At 42.3% G+C, this 16,531-nt stretch overlaps 1 protein-coding gene across 3 annotated transcripts in view; it reads right to left on the reverse strand.

Annotated features, from left to right (window-relative positions):
• CAMK1D (calcium/calmodulin dependent protein kinase ID) overlaps positions 1-16,531 on the reverse strand; it is a 207,892-nt gene that overhangs the window by 69,287 nt on the left and 122,074 nt on the right. For all 3 annotated transcript variants that reach the window (XM_053942987.1, XM_053942986.1, XM_053942985.1), the window contains exon 3: positions 14,203-14,277. In XM_053942987.1, coding sequence (XP_053798962.1) covers positions 14,203-14,277 — 75 coding nt within the window. The remainder of the gene's footprint in view (positions 1-14,202; positions 14,278-16,531) is intronic.

A 16,531-nucleotide genomic window follows, 5' to 3' on the forward strand; every position in this document is an offset into this window, starting at 1 on the left:
TACCCTAATGCAGACTTCTGGTGTTTCCTCTGCACCACACAACATCTGTGGTCATTTGTCCTGGCCATTTGAGAGATAATCTTCCTAAGTGTATTACAACACTTACACCTTTAAGCACAGGGGACTGAAGTTACCTACCCAGGGCTTTCAACAATTTATCTGTCCACACATAAGTTACTTGTAAATCAACTGAGGAGTGTATTTCAGAGGAAATAAAGAAAGTGCAGCTCAAGACCGTACTAGGAATAGGCAAAGATGAAATTCAGTCATCCAGATCAATTTGGTACATAATTGTTATATCTGGTGGGTCTGTGGTCTCGGTCCTGTATGTACCCTACAACTCCACCAATGTGCAGTACCACTTCTCAACCTCATCTTGATTTGTTTTTGTTCCATAACATGACTGTTGACAACTTCCCTGCAAAAATCATATCCAGGGGATTACTAATCTTGGTAATCTATGATTTATAAGATTGTGGGAGTGGGTCTTTGTTTCCTGGCCCGTTATATTTTAACATATTGCTTGGACTTATTAATGCCCATGATAGAAATAAATCTATTCACTATGCCTCAAATTTATAAAGGGCTCATTGAAATGATAAGGGAAATGTTTAGAAAACTGCTGGAAAAATACAAAACCATCAGTTAATTAACATTAGCTAAGGAACTGCAGGAATAACTGAATTAGCCTATTTCCTTGCTGTAGGTAAAGATTAAAATGTATTCAATTCATGGCAGTTTTCAAGTTGCTAAGGATTATGAGAACAATGCACACTATTTTCAGCTTGCCAAGGAGAGTGAATCAAATTCAAGAGCCCAATCCTTCAAAAACTGCCCTTCAGATGATTCATCTGCAGAAGCCTGGCTGGAACACCCTGCGTGGCCTGACACCATCACATTGTCTCTCTGTGGGAGCCAAGGCAAAGTCCTCACCACACATTCAGACATGTAATTAAGAGACTGAAAGTGTTCAAGGTCAGGCTGGATGGAGGTTTGAGCAACTTCATCTAATGAAACATGTCCCTGCTCAATGGCAGAGGTGGTTGGACTAGATAATTTTTAAAAAGTCCCTTCTGATTCAAACCCTTCAGTGACTCTACGCTTACCAGAAAATAAAATTTTAGAATCTTCAAAAGAAATTCTGAACATATTGCCAGAAGTAAAACCTCACAAGAAACTGTATTTGCTTTTCACCTCTCTGTACCAATGAGTTCTACAGGGCAAAGGCTTCACAGCTTAATTGTGCAAGACTAAGCTACCCTGGAATCTGATGCTATCTGCTGAGTAAGAATTCAAGATGAAGGGAAGTAGGATACCTTTTGGTTTAGGAATTTCTCTGAAAACCATAAGGAATGTCCAACTCTTTAAAAGAAGATAGGCTTTGGGGGAAAAAATGTTTTTTTGCTGAAAGAAATGCTTATTCACATTAATATTCACATTCTAAAGGGCACTTGTGTCTTCAGACTAAAGAAAATGGACTATTTTATGCATTCAAAGTCCAAACAGAATAAAACCAGTAAGTATTTCCTTTGCCTTGCAAATAACTATTCCACAGGAACAGGAACTGGAGGCAATGAATATAATTTACTACCAAGAGGCTGTAGATTAAGTAAACAGCAAGGAAGTAAATTTTGCATTCACAGCCACATGGCGTGGCGTATGCATGACTGAGGGTACACCACACAGCATCTCAAACCTAGAGGCAATTCTCCTGCCACAGAGCCAATTCTCTTGCTGCTAGCTGGGGTTCCCTCTCCCATTTCTTCTCCTCCTTGACCTGCCCTTGGGAAAGACTGAATCACTGAGTAGAGGCACCTGTGGCTAAATAAAGTTTGGCATCCACAGGTGGGAATTAGGTGGCAGAATGTGACTCTGCAAACTTCTGTGACCCTTGTGTTCTTGCCAGTGGTGAGACTGTGGACAGGCTGAAGTTTGAATTGTGTCAGAAAGCTCTGAAAAGAGCGTGCCAGAAGGAGCTCCTGGTGCAGTGATTTGTGCCACAGGGTGATGGAGAGTGGTGCCAGACCAACACTTAATGGATAAATAGAGTTGTTCCCACTCTGAAATCTAAAAATTTAAACTAGGAGAAAGCTTTTAGATGCTTTGCTTTTCTCTTTTAATGGCTTTTTGGTGACAGTGTCCATATTTTTTTTCAGAGGGAGCAGGATTCAGACGATTTATTTTGAGAAATCCTTTGAAATGGAACTAAACCAGCCTTTAAGCAATATCACAGTGCCAGAAGTTGTACTTTAATCCACTTGGTGTTTGCACAATATATTCGTCCGAGGCACTTACATGCCTAAACTGATATTATTATCTCAAAACTTTGTAGGGTTTAACATGTTTATACTCACAGCATCCACATATGACAAAAAAGGCTATTATTTTCACTTCCCAAAGGAGAAGCAGGGGCCTGGAAGCTGTGCCTGGTCTGTCCCTGAACAGAAACAGCACACCCCCACAATTGCCCACACTGACAGGGCTGATGGCATGTTCCCCTGAGCTAGTTCACCCTGGGCCAGCCATCCTCCTGGCCAGTGCCTGCACACAGCTCAGTGGACAGCACCAATACACACCTTTTGTATTTATTGGTAGAGATAGGATTCAAAAAGATCATTTATATCCACCCCCAGAGTGGGAATATGATGCCCAAGCACACTCAGACAATTTTCACAGCAGGGTTGGTGGGTCTGATTACACTTATGTATTAAGTATAATCTTATGGCCCCAAGCACCCTTCTCCAAAGGCCCTTTCCAGTGTTTATTATTTAGGACAGTGAGTATTCCAAACATAGAGCTGCTAACTAGTTATCTTACTTGTTATTGTAATGCATTCTGGGACACCCATCACTTTGAGCTTACTCCTTTGCATGCACAAAGAGCGAGATGGGGACGAGACACAAGTATGACTTTCCTTCTGAGTTGAAGGGCACCCAGTCACACTGGGAATTCCCAAATCAGCCACCACCCCTTGCCTCCACACAGATCCAGTCACACTGCACAGGAGAAGCATGAGCAGAGGTGCTGGACCCCCCTGTACTATGTGCTTTGGCACATTGCTCCTACATCCCCATATCTGCAATAACCACTTCCACCTCCCTGCAGCACAAAGAAATGAGCATTAAAATTCAGGATACTGCTGTTCAGTTTCTATCCAGCCTGAGTTTAAGCTGCTGCTTTATGGCTTTTCCTTACCAAGTTTTAACTGATGACTCTTTTTGTTTCCCTCCATTGATGGTATGATGCATTTGGCTGCCCCCACATCTATGCACAGTAGGTGAAATCCTGGCTTTATGTAAGTGGATTTTTAACTCTGGCTGTCATACATCTGCTGCTTGAGATTTCCACATACCTACATCATAAGGATATATAAATCTATGCAATGATGATGGCCATCACCAGTCATGCTGTTACACTGAGTCACCAGACAGCCTGGGCTCTGTTTGCTGCAGGTTTCTGCACAGACATGGATGGGATGGAGGGGTAAAGCCACTGCACAGCTACTGCAGAGTGTGGGATTAAGGCATGCCTGAATATGTTTTTCACAACAGTCAATAGGTCCTAGCAAACAAGTCCATTCACTTTTACAAAGATGGATCAGAGTGCTCCTCAGTGAACACCAGAGGCCAGACTTCAGTACTCTTATTTCTTTTAACAACTTACTCCAGAAGAGCAGCACTGACTCAAGAGAAAAAAACCCAACAAACAAAAACCCAATCTTACCCAGAATTAATTAGGAAGGTATTCTCTTTTTGCGAGCAGGGAAATTAAAAGACAAAGGGATCTGAGGCCACAATGTAAATCAATGACAGAGTAAGACAAGAACTCCAGATTTTCAGATCTGTGTGCTCTAACCACAAAAACATCCTCAAAGACTTCAAGAACAGCAGCCACTGGTTCCTGTTACACATTGTTGGTAAACAGGCTAGAATATTTTTCCATAGGTAAAAAGCCCTGTCCTTTACCCACTCTGCTACATTTTTCAGCTTAGAGAAGAATATTAGAATTTCTTTAGCAGGATAAACTCAGCCTTCCCAGCACATCAGAGACAGCCTAATGAGCACCTACCACTGAGATGCTGTATCTGCTTCTCCTTTCTCTTCCATATGGCTCAGCTTCTGCTTTTCCCTCCTCCTCTTTTGAGCCATGAGCTGCCTCCTCTGCCACTGTCCCTGGGGTTGCATTGGGAGCCCCTGTTCCAGGGCTGTGCCAGGAGCCACACACCAGAATTAAGAGCCAAACAACCCTTCCTGATTCATTAAGGGCCCACCGAGGTTTTCAGTGGTCCTTTACGATGGCAGAGGCACACCTTTATGCCATTTGCCTTGCCAGAGGCCATCACACACCAGGCAAAGTGACCAAGCAATAAAATATTGCTGTGCCTGCCTCCCACTGGCACCCAAGGGCTTGTACAAACAGACTGGCTTTAGGTGACCTAGAGCAGAACATGAGACAAGTAACAAGAAAAGCTTCCAGTGTCTCTGGCACACTGTGCTGCTGCCATTTTGGGGAACAGTATGTCCACCAGTGTGACCAGGGAAACCTGCAGTGAAACACCTTGTGCAGGAAGAACCCCTTGGATGAAGACACATGCCAAGTGGAGTCAGCTGAACACAGGCATGTGCTCAGGGAAGCTCAGCCAGAGGTGGAAATCTATTATATGACTATCACCTGGCCACATTTCGCAGCAAGTTGCAAGGAAATTCAGGCCAGGGAGAAGCTCTAGACCTTCAGCCAAGAACAGAGAGCAGCTCATCATTTATTTTGTCATTTTTCCTTTCCTTTCCACTTTTTTTTATGTGTGGTGTTGTGCAAACTGTTGCCTTTTTGCTCTAAACTTTCAAACATACACAGCCATGAATGTAGGAGCACATTTCTTTAGTTAATTTAGATGGGACCAGGATTAAAGGAGAGACTGCTCAAAAGCACCTCTCTCCATCTTGGTGTGAATCGCTTCCAGCAGCAACCCTGCCTGCTCCTGTCTGTAGGCATGAGCACTCCTCACTCCCATTCCATTATAAAATAAGTGCCCCCACACATCAGAGGAATGCTCTTTCCCCAAAATGCTCCCACTTGCTGTTTCTAGGAGCTGCCATGGCTCTCCTGACAGTGGCCACACGTCAATAGCAAGGAGAGGGATTCCAGCTGCAACCATGTTAGGCTGCAGAGGAAGGGAGTACAAAATAAAATGCCTTTCTCTAGGAAATTTGCCTTTTAAAATACATTTCCTCTGGTGATACAATCATCAGTGACAGAGAGCTAACCTACATTTCCCTCGCCACCCTTCAGACAAGGCAGGACAGCATCAATGGGAAGCAAAATCTCTCTACAGCAAATCCATCTTCAAAAGCATCTGAAAAGAGCAGATTTAAAAGTCTCTGGCAGGGAGTTTTCAGCCCCAAGAAGCAAAATGTCAGAAGCACTTTCTGCAAGTGGTCCTGCCCCACACTTACAGGAAAACAAGCCTTAATCAACAGGAAAGACCCTGGGCTGCAGTGAGATAAATATTCCTGCAGATAAACCTGGTGAGCAATCAGAGCAAGGTAATTTCTCTCTTTGCTCAGCATTGCTTAATTATGGTTACACCTCTCCTGTCCCATGGCACTGGGTAATGTTTTGCAGCAGGGTGACCATGCACTTCAGGACTGAGTATATCTGACATCACCATCACAACAAGGAGCATCATAGTAATGGCAGAATGGGTGCCTAGCTCTGTGTTCTCCTAAAGGAATATGTCCTTTTCTGTAGCTGCAAGAGACTCACAGCAAAATTTTCATGTCAAAAACCCTACAGCAGAGAAAAATAATTGCATGAATTTTAATTTTCTACCTTATTTTTCATATTACGGATGCCAAGCCCAGTTTTTAGTAATGCTGCCTCTGTTTATGCTAATGCAGGTCTTAAAATCTCAGCTCCCTTTCAGTGGATTTCAAACTGTGTTTCTGACTCTTTCTTTACAATGCATTTTGGAGAATTGTATCTTCTTTCCTCAGGGACATCTGGACATTTAAAGGCTCCACTATGTCTCACTCAAGGATATCAGTGCTCCTTAGAGTATCATCAATGAGGGATGAAGAAAATACAGTTACAGAGTGGTTAAATGCTCCTTGCCAACAGAATAATCAGACAGAATAAACACTAAACTCCTCCAAACCATCTTCAGAACTAGTAGAGAAAGCCCTTTTCAGCTAAGCCAGGATCACACAGCCCCAAATGGGAATTTTGTCTTGGAGAAGGGAAAAGATGACATAAATATTTGGGTCTCTGAACACAATTTTCCTCCAATGTAAGAGAAAAATGGCCTTTACAGGCTAAGATATCACCATGTGGCATGAATCAGAATGAAATGAGCACATGTTCTATAAAAGCATCAAAGAAAGGCTTCACCAGCAACAGTATTTTCTTGTTCTATAAAATGCTTAAAAAAGTAAAAGTTTGGCTACAGCAGACCTAACCAGTATTTCAGGAAAAAAAAAAAAAAAAAAAAAAAAAAAAAAGAAAAAGAAAACCACAAAATCCTCCACATTCATTTTCCACAGAATAATTTTCCAGGGAGAATGTTTAAAGCAGAAACCTATGGCAAGTATTTCTGCAGACCTATGAAAATAGTTCCTGTAAGAGGAGGCAACTACAGTACTGCAAAAAGAAGTCAAAACAGGGTTTCAAACAGCAACCTGTACTTCCACAAAAAAATCTAGGTTTTACATTCTCCTGTTTAAGGCCCTGACACCCAGTCCAGCCACAGAAATCCAAATGAATCAACACGGCTTTAAAAATACACCCTATGCAGAGATTTTGGGGCAATGCAGACAAAATGTGTAGTGAGAGATCTTTTCTTTCAGAGTGAATACAAATGGGACGATAATGCTCCATCATCACCTGCTATAATGCAATGCAAGTGTATGTGCAAGTTAGCCCCAGCACTGACTCTGGAGTCACTTACAGACTCTTGACCAGAGTCGCTTACCCGACTGTACCGCCTAGAACTTAGGCTGGAGCTGAGACTTGAGCATGCTTGGGAAATTGAGCCTATTTTTCTGCCACAAAATAATGGAATGTCTTCTGGAACACGCTGACACGTAACACTCACCAGCCTCCTACTGTCCCCTTAACCACAGCCTGCACAACCTTCCTGCAGAAGAAAACTTTTAATAATGTTTTCCATGTAAAAGAATGGACTTGGGAACGCCCACGTTCACTTTGCATCTTGATTCAACGCTGTGTTATTTCACTTCAAAGCTTTGCAGATTGTTATGAAAAGCCTTTTCTGTTTAAATAAGTGTAACCATTTAATCAGAATGACTCCACATCATGCCTGAGAGAGATCCCACTGTATCATAATGAATTCTCACACTGTGGCATATATGGATTTAACATTTATTATACGCCTTGCTGCAAAGCCCTTCCACCTGAATTAAACACCAGCTATTTAATTGACTTTGGTGCACCACAGTGTAAATTACCAAGAGCTGAGAGAAGCAGAACTAAATCTAAAAGACTCATTCAGTGACTACGTGAACATCAAGTAACCAGCAGTGAAACTTCTGGGCAAAGCATGAAAGGAACGAGATGCTTATCCAAAGCCAACAAAATGGAAAGAAAATTGCTAGGGCTCTAAATAGCCACCTTCCTGCTGTTTGGAGAGAAAAGCCTCACTCCTGCTCTCAGGGAAGCAGTGATATTATACAGGATTACTGGCAGATCTGTATTGCTGCCCCATCAATTGCCTGTTCCAGACCAAGCTATACAGCAGGCACATACACCCCCATGCCCAGCTGCAAGAGAGCCCTAAATGGGGACTTAGTGAGGCAGCTGCTGCAGGGCTGAAGGAAGGAACTCACGCTGATGCTGCCAAAACCTATTGCTATTAAAAAAATAAACAATCAAGGCACATACTGTCACCCTAAGGATTTGGTACCAGCCCTTGCTGGTGAGTGGGCATTACAACAAATAACTCTCTGTTTATTGTAATCACCAACATAGGAAAACAAACAAATTTATGACACCTTCAAATCTTTTTGTAACTTTAATATATTAGAACAAGTTTTATTTTGAATTTTGGCCAAACACTTTGTTTTCTCTATTGACAATAGCAGCTTTGCAACAATAGATATCTTAAAAGAAAAAAATCCATTTTCACCTGAACTCTTCACATTTCTGTAAAAGCAAACAATGTTATAATGCTGTCTGTTCAATGAAAATGAGAAATTTTTTCTCCATTACTTCTTTATTCTCAAGGCTACAGGAAGAAAAGATAACCACTCTCCATCAGGAGTAGCATGTCACTTCAATTGAAAAAAATAACCCCAAACCATAGTGTTGCCTTGCTAATGAGTCCTTACTGGGATGTTTTGACTAAGGAAAAATAACAAGTGCAAGCTTTGGAACAAGGATGCTGACAATTGTCTACAACTCTTGAAGGTGACAGTATCTTCTAAGTGGTTTTGGAAGGCATCATGAAAAAGTTTTTTGTAGTCTCCAAGGTGAAGAAGACTCTCACCATTCCTCTGTTGCTGTCAGAAGCCTGGATTGCTGCCCAGGGACTCTAAAATGCCTGGTCCTAGCCACAGCTGAAGCACAAGGAAGCAACAGGAGTGCTGCTCAGGAAAAAGTGCTGTGTTTGGAGAAGACATGGGGACTAGGAGTTACCAAAAGTTCTGCCACAGCCAGAAAAAACAAGAAGAAAAATGAAAAGTGCTGAGGGCAAATAGGACTAGCCAATGAGCACACTCACATTTTCAGGATCACACAGACTCCACACAGTAACAGGTGTCTAAAAGGCATTCTGGTGATCAATCTGTGGTCTATTAATCTATTACCAATAAATTTGCCCATGCCCTAGTCTCTACAATGACATTAATCTTTTCTAGTCTGCTTATAACCTCTCTGCCATTGGAAAAGGGGAGATCCTCCTTCGTATTTAGCACTGATCAGTGTAACCCAAATGATGGAATAATCTTTTTTTCCATAAAGGAAAAGATGTTAAATTGATACTGGATTAATGACTGCTAGCTTTCTGCTCCTGAAGAGCCCAGTATGCTTTTATTATCCATTGGTAAGGCCCTGGAAGAGGCTGATCAGAGAAGTTATGGATGTCTCATCCCTGGAAGTGTTTAAGGCCAGGTTGGATGAGGCTTTGAGCAACCTGGTCTAGTGTAAGGTGTCCCTGCCCAGGGTAGGGGGTTGGAACTGGATGATCTTTGAAGTCCCTTCCAACTAAAATCACTCCTTGGTTCTATGATATAAATTCCATTGTGAATGCGCAGAGATTTCCTTCTGTCTTTTGCATAAAGCTTACACAAAACCCCCCAAGCAGGGGAATAAGCCTCACCTAAGGAATGTGGCATGGCAGAGCTGTGTTTTGCTTTAATTAGCATCCTGATGCGATACCGGCTTGGCATGCAGATCTCTGTTTTGTAACACACCGAGCCCTCGCTAGACTCCGTAAGGAACCTGGCAAACACAACACTTCCTTCCATTGTCTGTTGTTTTTCTTGGAGGCTGAATATTTTCATTGAAATGTCACTTACATACACAGCTCATGCTCGGCTGCTCTCGGAGTGCACTCAGGCATTGGGCTTTCAAAAAACAAAGTGAATTCAGCACTTAACCACAGCTTAGCACTCTGCTTACTTATTAGCAAAACATACACTTGAAAGGCAAAATCACAAGCAGAGTGGTTCCTGTAATAACGAAATCTTGTGCAGATTTTACCACTGGTGAGTACCTGCCTGTTTGAGCTGCTTCCCAAGGCATTGCAGGCTTATGAGGTGCTTGTGGTCTGGCAGGGTAGAGCTGATAAACAGCAGGAACGGGACCCTGGCATTCTGAGCCTGCAAACTTGTGGGCAGAGCTTTCCTCAGTGCGTGACTTGCACCTGGCAGGAAGGAGCCCCCGTCATCTCAGCTTTTCTGTGAAAGAAGTCATCTGAATAATTCATCAGAGTTAAGAGACCAAGCTGGGAAAACTTCAGGGTTGGGTGTTTTAGCTCAGCTTTGGCTGGGTTTTTTTGCAAAGGTAAGGAGATGTACTTCAGGGTTGGGTCAAACAGGATGTTCACCCTAAAAACTTGTCCTCGGCAGAGATGCCAAAGCCTCAAAAGACATCACACAGCAAAAATACTCTGGTTTCTTTGGAGAACCAGAAACAGCAGCTGACAGGATCTAGGTAAAGCAGTCCTGCCACGGGGATCAGATCACAGGTGCCCCAAAGAGGTGGAACACTATACCAGACAGGCATTAGGGTTTTCACTTTCTTTAACTAGATCCTAGTATTGATAGGAATTCCTCTGGATTTGTCAATATTCTTGACTCTGCAAAAAATTGCAGTGAAACACAGAGGTGGGTCTTCAGCTTTGACCATTACTTACCTAGCTGCACACGACTCTGGGCTGCTCCATATGTTTTGGAGGTGCCTTTTAGACCCATTTTTAGCCTGTTTTCCAAAGGCAGTGATGCAGTGACTCTCCATCCCAACTTGCCAGACTTTAGTAATTTCTGACTTATTGGGTGAACTTCAACCAACTTTAACAGAAGAGCAGAGATAGCAAAAATATTAAGTTCTTACCTATTTAAAGCAAATATGGATGAATAAAGGAGAAAAAGGAAATTACTGTCTTAATAGATTTTTAATATTGTTCCATATTCTTCTGGAGAAGCAACAGCCCCAGATCCTGTGGCTTTGACTAGTACAGGTTACACAAAAATCTCAGGGAAACCAGACTCTGCTGCTTCACACTTCAGTGCAGGTGAACAATAGAGATGAAATCAGTCAAGCCTTGGAAATTTGCTCTGATCTACACAGGCAGCACAGTCAGAAACAGCATTTGCAAATGGACCCACAAAACTCAGGTGGAAAAGACATTTAGATTGGATTATTAGGAAAAAATTCTTCACTGAAAGGCTTGTCAAACACAGGAACAGACTGCACAGGGAAGTGGTGGAGTCACCATCTCTGGAGGTACTTAGAAGATGTGTAGATGTGGCACCTGGAGATAGGGTGGGATTGGCAGAGACAGGTTAATGGTTTGACTCAATGATCTTTGAGGCCTTTTCCAACCTAAATGATTCTAAGATTTCATGTGTTTACGTAAATCCATTTTTATGCATGATTTTCCAGCATCCAGAAAATGAATCATCCCAAAGAGGATGGTTATGCTAATGAAACATTAGCATCTGACATCACCAACCACAACAGATTATCAAGATGTTTTCCTATACTGACAGGTGAAATAAGGCAGATCACTTGTAAGATACAGTAAGGTAATTCCTACCAAATGGCACCAACAACAACCAAAAATCCTATAACTGCTCATTAACAGAGCTCACTATTACACCAAAATTGTTCAATAAAACTATTTCTGAAAGCAATTTATTTCCCCCTGTCTTCTACAGTATCCTCTGGGGAAATCTCAAGCAGCATCCAGAAGGAATGAAACTTTGAGAGTTTCATTTTAGTTTTTGTCTTTGTTGCCTGTGTAGGTCTTAATAGTGCTATAGGAAATCCAAGCCTGGGAAGGAGGAGATTTTTTCTTGGTTGGAAAGCACATCATCCTCATGGAAATATGACAAATGTTCTACAGTATTTTTCTATAGTGCCTGCAAAAGTTTGGCAGAGTCAAACTTTGTGATGACAGGAGAGGCAGCGATTATCTACATTTATATTTGGCTTTGCAGCTGCACCAGTGACCACCTCACACCAAAGCTCAGCTACACTGCTGGGAGTGAAAGACAGCAAAACTTAGAAACACTGGGTTGAAATATCTTGCATTTTGGGAAAATAAATAAAGAAAAAATAGCCCAGCCCTTTATAAGGAGCAGTATAACCCCTGCAGAGAGCACATGAAATTCTGAGCTGTTGAATCCAGCAATCTTCAACCTGGACTTCAGGTCTACCTTGCACTAAGAGGATTGTGTCAGTTTGAACAGTTCTGTGATGGGTTGTATACAATATATGTGAAAACAAGGTGGTGAAACCAAAGCCAGAGATCTTATTTCCCCATGGATATACTGGGAAACACACAGGGCAGATTCACCAACAACTATGTAATCCTGGGAAGTGTTCCCGGGGGGACTGGCAGGAACAAATTAAGTGTCAAGTAGACATGGACAGCTGCCTCTTAACCTACCTTCTTTCCAACTCCAGCACAGACACTGAGACCTTTACTTGCCCATATCTTTGACAGAATAAATGAGGTGTGATATTTATCCTTCAAGCTGGTCTGCTAACAAGCATGGCTTTCATGTAAAAGGAGATGCACTCAAGGACAAACATAAACAGGGAGGCTTGGTCTGCCTTCAAAAACCTTCTCCCACAGAGGTGCTACTAGATGCTCAGGGGTATAATGTGAATTTTCCACAACATAGCAAGGAGTGCTCTAAAGTTTGGTAATGAAAATGCTGTCCACACCACAAAATAATCCTTGGGAAGTATTAGCTAGAGACCACTTAGCAAGCAATGACCCAGGGAAAAGCACATATGGATTTGAGATTTGTTGTGCTCATGATACTGATCTCTGAGTGGCCCTAATTTTACCCCTTCTTTTTTTTGCAGTCTAAATGTGGCTTTCTCGAAGCTGCTTGATCCTTTCTGCAGAACCCCTTCTGCTTCACAGAACCCAAGTTTTAAAGGCATGCAAAATTAGGAGAAATTGTTTAGGAGAAATACACAAAAATGAGAAGCTGAAAAACCCACAGGGAATCTAATAATAAATCAGGGCAGAAATATAAACAAAAAGATAAGATACTTCATGCTGTGCAATGGTTCACAGCCATTGTATCAAAAAGTTGGTGTTACCTTGGAAACAAGAGATTATCCATACATGCCTCCTCCCAGACAGGAATCCATGAAAGGAGGAAAGCAAAATGGATTTTGAGCCTCCTGGACTTTGCAGTGTTGCCACCCAATTCTTGATACCAATTGATCCCAAGCCTAACTATTGATGGAAACTCAGAAGCAGTGCAGAGGTTCCACCATCCTTCATGTAACATCCAAAGAGATGAGGGTGAGTACCTGGCTTGGAGTAACCTGAGTACCCTGAGTACTCAGGCTGAGTATCTGAGTAACCTGGAGGGTTCTTGTCCTCTCCACCTTGAAATAATGCAGCACTTTCCCAAAAAAAAATGCAGAAAGATGATTCCCTACGTTCAGTTTAGTGCTCTTGGTCTATCTTGTAACACAGGACACAGCTCTTTGTTGGGACAGGGGAGCTGCTACCCCAAACGCTGCTGAAGGGCTCTGGCTGCTGGCTTCAGCTGGGCATCTCACCCCACTGGGCAGCAGTGAACCTGTGTCCCCCTGGAACAGCTAAATGCTTGGCCTTTGGAAAATTAACTGGTTGGGTTTACAAGTACAGCTATAACAGAAAAGAGAATTCCCTAGTAAGTGTTGAATAGTGAGCAAGTAAAAATTTATACCAAGATATAATCAGTGTCATCTCTCATTACAGAACTACATTTCAGATAACCCAAATAAATATCTGGATGCAAGGATTTTATAAAAGTCATGGTTACACTATATTAAACAAGCTAAGTAGGAATAATATCTATTTATTTTTCTAAAGAGATTAAACAAAACTAAGGATTTGTAAATCAACTTATCACAAAATTGGTACTTCCCACAATCCAGCTGGCTTGTTGGAATTTGTACAACACCAATGCTCCTGTGCAAGTCCTTTTGCAGCACTCTGAACTGAAATGTAGGGCTACAAAAACACTAAGAAATTACAGGATGTTATTCTCCCCACAATGCCAGCACAAATTCTGAGGACATCAGCATTCCTGGACCTTACCAACAGACAAGGGACCAGCATTTTCCTCAAGGGCTTCCCCTGAGGTATTTAACCCCAGAGCTGCCTCTGTCAGATGCTCCAGGCTTCCCTATGGCACATCTGGCTCTTCTCAGCTGTAATTCACTCCCCTGCCCTGTCTGTTCTGCTCTTTTTTTTTTTGATGCAATCTCACAAAACCACTCTGGTTTGATTTGGGTGAGACTAGTCACAAAATAATTTAATTCCCAATTTTACAACAACACAGCACATCACAACTAGAGATCTGGTTTTGACCACCCTCCAGGGATTTTGCAGTCTGTAGCACACGAGACAAATACCTCTTACATATCCCATTTTTTTGGGTTAAAGAACAAAACCAGAGTGAGAAGAGTTGGCAACTTTGATATAAAGACTTCATTAGGTTCAGTACTTACAACTGCATGACCAAATACAAATGGTTCGGACTCTCATAGATGTCTTCCAGAGCAACTATATTTTCATGCTTGATCCTGAAAAAATACAAGAAAGGATAGGATGAAATAGTGATTTTCATTTGTTTTCACACGTCTGCAAAACATAGAGCTATTTTTATTTCCATAATACTTGTCAGTGTTTTATTCAACATCATAAACTCTTTGCAAGGATGTATAGTGATAGAACAAGGGATAATGGCTTTAACTGAAAGAGGGTAGATTTGGATTAGATGCTAGGAAAAAGTTCTTTACTGTGAGGGTGGTGAGGCAGTGGCACAAATTGCCCAAGGAAGTTGCAGATGCCTCATCCCTGGAAGTGTTCAAAGCCAGGTTGGACAGGGCTTTGAGCAACCTAGTCCAGTGGCAGTTGTCCCTACCCAAGGCAGAGAGAGAGGAACCAGATGATCCTTGTAGTTTTAGGACCCTTTCAACAAAAATAAGCAGTCCAAAGTGCTTCACAGCCCAGAATACAATTATTATTCAGAAAAAATTCTTTCAATCATCTCTGTAGCCAAAATGTGTAACAGTTAAGTATCTGAGGCATTAGAGGTATGCAGTTCCTGTGTCACACGAATGAAGATGGTTGGTTGGAGGCTGAAGTCTCAGGAGAGCTTTGCTGCAGGGTGCAAGGGAGTGAGAGAGACAGGGTGCAGGCTGGCAGGGAGAAAGCAGGGATCTGACCCTGTGGAGAAGCTGGCACAAGGAATCAGCAGCCATATGACAGCCCCACACTCCTTCCCACCAATTTTGTGCTGCTCTGATGTTAAGCCTGGTCTTGATGCCCGAATTTCCCTGCAGCATCATTAAGCACTGTGTGCACCAGCTCCAAGAGTCTTCATGGCTTTTTCACATCCTCACCATTCCCACCAAGCTGCTTGCCAAAACACTAGCTCTAAAGAGAAAAATCATCTCTACAAGCACACATCTAATTAGCTACTTCAGCAATGCCTCTATGGGTTTGTTCCTTAAATGTTTACAAATAATTTGCAAAGGGTATATTTAACTTGTGCAGATCCTGAAGAGACTACCCCAGTGCAAGTCCAGGGCAGAACATTAATTACACCAGTTCCAAACAATATTTTAAGAGCAAGAGAAAGATGGAAAATTCTAAGAGGCCACTCATTAAGTAACAGATGGGTATGCTCAGAAAGAAAGTAAACATGCATTGTCAGCAAATGCAAAACTCTCCACATGTTTCTAGGTTCAAGTAGCTTAATTAAGATGTTTAATCATGTGTCAGGACCTTATCCTCTATGGTCACAAGTGTCCTAACACCTGTGTGATGACGTGGAGAGCAGAAGGTCCATTGTGCCCAGTAGGATATTTCCCACAAACATGCAGACTAATTCAATTTCCTCTGAATTCACTGGAAATATTATGACTGACCTGAACTTATGCCCATAATCAGTCATCAAAAGCCGTGTTCATGCAAGGACTTTCACACACAGGAAATTTAATGTCAACAATAAGCAAACTCAAACGTAATACACTGCAGGATGTTAGAGCAACAAACACGACTTGGCTCTTCACTCTACCTAAATGGCTGGAAAATCCCCCACTTTAGCAAAATTTTCAGGTAGATTGCATCTACCTGAAAAGAATTAAATTCTTGATATTTGCAACAGGAAACCAATATACCACACACTTGGCTTTACACAGCAAATGTTTGGAAGCATTCATTTTGTTGTGCAGGTCTAGTGCCTGGTCCCTTTAAGGGTGAGTTAGGACAAGGGCAGGATTACCTTGTTTAGTTTAGTTGAAGGTATGTTAGAAATGACATTTCAAGCTATTAGTGATTTTTAATGAAAACTATTATATTTATTTATCCATTTTCCTTTATGCACCACACACCCTGACGTGATCCCTTGTGCTCCTCCTGCCATCACGATGATGGCAGTTTAACACAATCAATCTGCCGTAAGGCTTAAAGCCTCCAGTTCAGTCTGCGGTATGGTTTTCACCATGCATACACTACTGCTTTGCATCTCTAATTTTGGAAAACCTCAGAGGTTCCCCAAAGCAGCCTCACCATCACACACATGGTCACCCCCAGCGAGCAGCCTGGGAGGCAGAGGCCGGGGAAGAGCTCATCAGAGATGCAACGCTGAGCACCGGGGCTGCCGCAGGACCGGTCCCCTCCCTGATTTGCAAACCAAATGGGCTCCGTGCCCTGTGCTCTGGAGGGAGGGCTGACAAACCTGCTCAGTGCTACAGAGAAGAGAGAGAAAAGGTTTAGTCCCAGCCCCAAGGGGTCCTCTCTATTGAGCCCATCTGTCCCCCTCTGAAATCA

Source organism: Vidua chalybeata, chromosome 5 (genome assembly GCF_026979565.1).
Source record: "Vidua chalybeata isolate OUT-0048 chromosome 5, bVidCha1 merged haplotype, whole genome shotgun sequence".
NCBI classification, from domain to species: Eukaryota; Metazoa; Chordata; class Aves; order Passeriformes; family Viduidae; genus Vidua; species Vidua chalybeata.